This window comes from Limulus polyphemus, unplaced genomic scaffold (assembly GCF_000517525.1).
Source record: "Limulus polyphemus unplaced genomic scaffold, Limulus_polyphemus-2.1.2 Scaffold2802, whole genome shotgun sequence".
NCBI classification, from domain to species: domain Eukaryota; kingdom Metazoa; phylum Arthropoda; class Merostomata; order Xiphosura; family Limulidae; genus Limulus; species Limulus polyphemus.
This window is the reverse complement of record NW_013668412.1, coordinates 139790-144555: the sequence shown is the minus strand read 5'-3', so window position 1 is coordinate 144555 and position 4766 is coordinate 139790. Positions and strand designations below refer to the sequence as shown.

Sequence of the window (4766 nt, the reverse complement as noted above, 5' to 3'; positions counted from 1 at the left end):
CTTTTGAAAGTGGTGCTACTTGCTTATAGTTAAATACTCATACAGCTATTTATGTGTACGTAGCAGGGTTCTCCATAAACGTTTTAAGCCCATTCAGGTTAGTTGCCGAAATTTTTCGCTAATAAAACGGTATGTACACAAAACATGAAGGTTAGCTTTTGTTATTATATGTTTACTATCAAAAAGAAACTTGCGAATGTTGTAAAACAAGACTTAGTGTTTTTGTGGTAGTCGTTAAAAAGTAAAGTTATAACATTTTCAATTGCTAAGTTAAACACAATAGTCAACTTTTATTATAAGTTTCATCTGTTTGGTACAAGTTAGTAGATGTTATAATTGTAGGTAGTCAACTTTTATTATAAGTTTCAACTGTACAAGTTAGTATGTGTTGTAATTGAAGGCCACCTTGTGATGAAAGAGCTTTTAACCATTTTTGTGATGGTGCAACTAACGTCTGAAGGAAACTTGGTTAAAAGTTAAAGGTGTGTGTGTGTGTGTGGTGGGGTTCGTTAAACAGACAGTTTGTCGAATGTCACCCTACAAAGTATAAATTTGTATCTCTCTAGACTCATAAGTGAGTCTATTAACAAAAAAAGGTAATGAAACAAAAGTCTTTTGTTACAACAACTACAAAATATAAACAGAAAGTTAAAATCTTAAATGAGAACCCCACAGTTAAACTAAAAGTCAAACTGAAAACTAGGATAATCTCCACAACAGTTTTACAGACTGTAATAGCTGTAAAATCTAAATTTGCACAAAACATCTTAGAGCTTCTCAAAGGGGAAGAGTCTGGTTTTAAATACCAAAATACAATAACATCAACAAAGCCAGGCTGATCATGACACTCACCACACATTCTTAAACATGGGCAGGGAAGTTCCAGTTCATTATGCAACTCACCAACAGAAAAGACAGCTGTCTATTTTGGGAATCATAAGTGAAGTCCATTGCCAATCCTTCCTGTAAGAAAATACACCTAGTGTCAGATAGAAGAATATAGTCATAGACAGCTAAGTAAGGAGAACCTGTGTGTCTTACTTTAGCAGTGATCTGTATTCAAACTGAACTAAAAAAACAAACAGAAATTTCAAAACAATTTACATATCGATTAAAAGGTAAGACATACAGTACTTTCCTCTACCCCAGGTGAAGTTGTAGCCGACATATATTTATAAAATTGTAAAGTAAATTTATCAAAATAAAATTGTTATTGTTTTGGCAGTAAGAATGTAAAATTTGATTGAATTTTTTTTTCACTTAGACAGTTGATGTCTTAGTCTGATAATATATTTTGGAATGCAAGTTTTGGATATTTGGATACAGATATTAAATTTAAAAGAAGAAAATTAAGATTACTAAACTTTAATTTTATTCAATTCTTATGAAATATATAACTTTGTTAACTAACATTGCATAAAAAATTATTTAGTCCTTGAGCTTCTTTGTTTATGATTAACCAAAGAAGTGTATTTCCTTCGATGACAGTGATCATCTATTATAACAATACTCGGTTGGTGCTACTATAGCGTGAGGTCTACCGCCATATGTCGCCTACCCCCTTTAATATAAATTTAATTAGAAAACCAATTATCTATTTAAGTCATTCCTAGGATATGTATAAATTAAGTGTTTATCGCTAAAATAAATGTATGGAAATGTGTGATATCCATGAGGGATGGATAATGCAGCGGTAGACCTCACGCTGTAGTACTAACGGGAGGTAGACCTCATGCTATAGTAGCACCACTCAGTTTTTTCTTGTTCTGAAAATATGCATGCACCTTACTATCTAAATAATCATGTGCATGCAGATGCATCAAAGTTTTTAAAAAAGTCTAACATTAGGTCATAGAATAACAACATAAGTTTATTTATTGGTAGTATTAAGTACGGTTAAGTTTAGCCTTAATAAACTAAAGCAAAAAATTTATACAATTTGTTAATTTATCTCTCTATCGAATATAGGCCGTATTGATAAAGGCTTAACTAATGTTAGGCCTAAGACAAGTGGACTTTCAGATGTCAGTTTCTGTGATTAAATTCTTTTGTACTGTTGCAGTAAAGAATCTAATTTGACCTCAAATGTTTTGTGGGTCTTCGCTAGTGTCTAATTAAAACATAATATAAGGCATCAGCTTAGTATGATAGGGTTGAGTGAACAGAACAGTTTTAATTTTATATTTGAAAGTTTGCCTTGTAGTATTTCTAAGAACTTACATCTCAGTGGAGTACGGTGTAGTAAAATTCACCTTCATTATTACAAAACAGTTCTTCTTTTTTAAATGCTGTAGATTTATGTGTTTATAAAAGTCTTCCTTAATGAAAAAATAGTCCAGATGACACTATTGGAGACTTGAAAAAATTGATAGCAGCTCAAACTGGAACTAAATGGGATAAAATAGTTCTGAAAAAGTGGTAAGTTACCTGTATTATCATGGAAAGCATTTTCAATATTCATTACGTATATGACAGGTACACTGAATAGAATTTATATTTTTTAAGTAATACCCTCAATGCTTATTTTGTTCCAGAAGGTTGCGTAATACGACTTTCTAAAGGTGACTGACTGAATTAGAGTTGGGCAATGAACTTCCTAGATTTTGACCAACCTCATAACCATGAAACTATACATGCTATCCCTCTAAATGTACTAATTGGAATTTCAAAAAATTGGGCAACTTTTAGTAAACCTTAGAGGTCGGTTGTATACGAGAAAAATTAGATTTTTTACTGAAGATTTTTATTTCATCTTACAATTTTCATATTAATCTGCGTAACTTCTAGAAGCTAAATGAATATCAAAAGTTTATTTTCAGTAAAACCCAAAACTAACTGCAGCAAAATCAGCAATGAAGAGTAAATTTAAAAGTTTAAAAAATATGAAACAATTCTAAATTACTTCTTTCTAGAATGACTTTGTGTTGTCAGTTACACTTTTCTGTTCTAAAATCTTAAGTCGCTAGCCTGTCACATCAGCTTTCATTTAATTGTATTGTGTGACACTCAGGGTATGTGAAAACTTTGTTACAGCAGAGCGACTTCATGTAAACGACGGAATTACAGCCGTGCCACATAATGTGCAGGTGCTAGGATATCAAGGTTCAAGAGAAATGTTTTCTTGTAACGTATGAAGCTCCTAATTTTAGCTACTTTTATAACAATAAATACAAATTTTCATAAATTTCGTGCTTACGTCTGGACTCGGGTCTTTGGTTGTTGATGAGCAGGGCACTCAACCTACTTTTTTGTAACAGTCCACAAAATTATTAATTTTTATTTCAAATATGCATTTTATAACACAAAAACTTTATCACGCACTAGTATAGAATGTCCTAAACCTACTATAATTTAACTGCCTTTTTAACTAAACTATAAATAGGTTTAAAACATTCTGTTTGCTGCACTAGCTGAACACAATTGAAAATGGCAAAACTGGAGCTAACTATCTAACTGTTAACACTAAGATGAAATAATTCTGATAAGGAATCTTGTAAGAAAAAATCTACTCCTTCTATTGGTTATAAATATTCCAATAGAAATGTCGGAGAATTATTGACATTTTTTGAAAGACAGAATTAGATTGGAGGTTCTAAGTTTATATTCTGATATTTTTTTAATGTCTATAGTACGTGTCTGTAATTTATTTGGACTCTCGTAGAAAGAAAATCTAAAATGGGAAATTCAGGACAAAAGTACATCACTTAACAAAGACAAGTCAAGATTGAGAATTTATTTAAATATTTCCTTTTGAAATTAAATTTAAAATATTATATAAAAACTTGAATTATAAATTGCATTTTGATGCCAAGATCATTAACATAATTGATAATGAAGTAGTTTAATTCAATTTTGAACGTAATGCTATAAAGAGGTGTGACATGTACTTTGATCCACCAGTATCCAGAGAGTTGACTCATTTAATCGATATGGTTGATTACCTGTCAGCACTGCTGACATTGATTAGTGTTATGTAAAATATTCAAAATTATGGTTAAATCAAGATTGTCATGAAAACGGTCAAGCAATCAGTTAGTGTTTCTGATTATGAGTTTTCATTATTTCAACTATCCAAGTAATCAATATATTGCCATTATGATATATCATTATTATTATTATTGATTAATTCAAAGAAAATAATTGGCTAATCAAAATTGGTGTTTCAAATTATTCCAAACATTCGAGTCTCATGTGAGAATAAATGATTAATGAACCCAATTGACTAATCGATTGGCAAATTTGAATAGTCGCCCAGCTTTAGTTACAGTGCACTTCTGTTTCATTTAACCACCTAATAAGAGTAATGTTTCTTTTAGTGTACATATTTTGTCATATCTCCTTTAAAGTAGTATGAACATCGTTTGTTCCAGCATTGTTACACTTAATGAACCAAGAGTTTTAGATGAATGTGCAAGATAGGATTTGTAAAAAGAAAACCTGAACTGCCAGGAGGATTTTCATTCTTTTTATCGTTGCTCTTGAGTCTGTTGGTGTTGACATTGTTTTCTACTTGACTTGTTCTTTGTGAAAAATAAAAGTAAAGCATGCTGTAATTGACTATACGAACACAATATAATGTCTAGTGGCATAAAATGTTTGTTTATTGGAATTTGTTTGATTGTTAGGTGTCTGGTGGCACAAACAGAGCACACTATGTAGTTAAATAATGGCTGGAGACGGCTTGAATGGGTAATGAAGAAAAACTTTAATATAACAACAAATGTACAACGTTTCGACAAAACCTTGTCGTAACGTTGTACATTTGT

The 4766-nt window shown here is 31.1% G+C and overlaps 1 protein-coding gene across 1 annotated transcript in view; it reads left to right on the top strand.

Annotated features, from left to right (window-relative positions):
* Window positions 1–2422, top strand: part of LOC106467935 (ubiquitin-like protein 5) — a 10092-nt gene extending 7670 nt beyond the window's left edge. The window contains exon 4 of the mRNA XM_022396164.1: window positions 2335–2422. Within this exon, the coding sequence (XP_022251872.1) occupies window positions 2335–2422 (88 nt within the window). The remainder of the gene's footprint in view (window positions 1–2334) is intronic.
* The last annotated feature ends 2344 nt before the right edge of the window (window positions 2423–4766 follow it).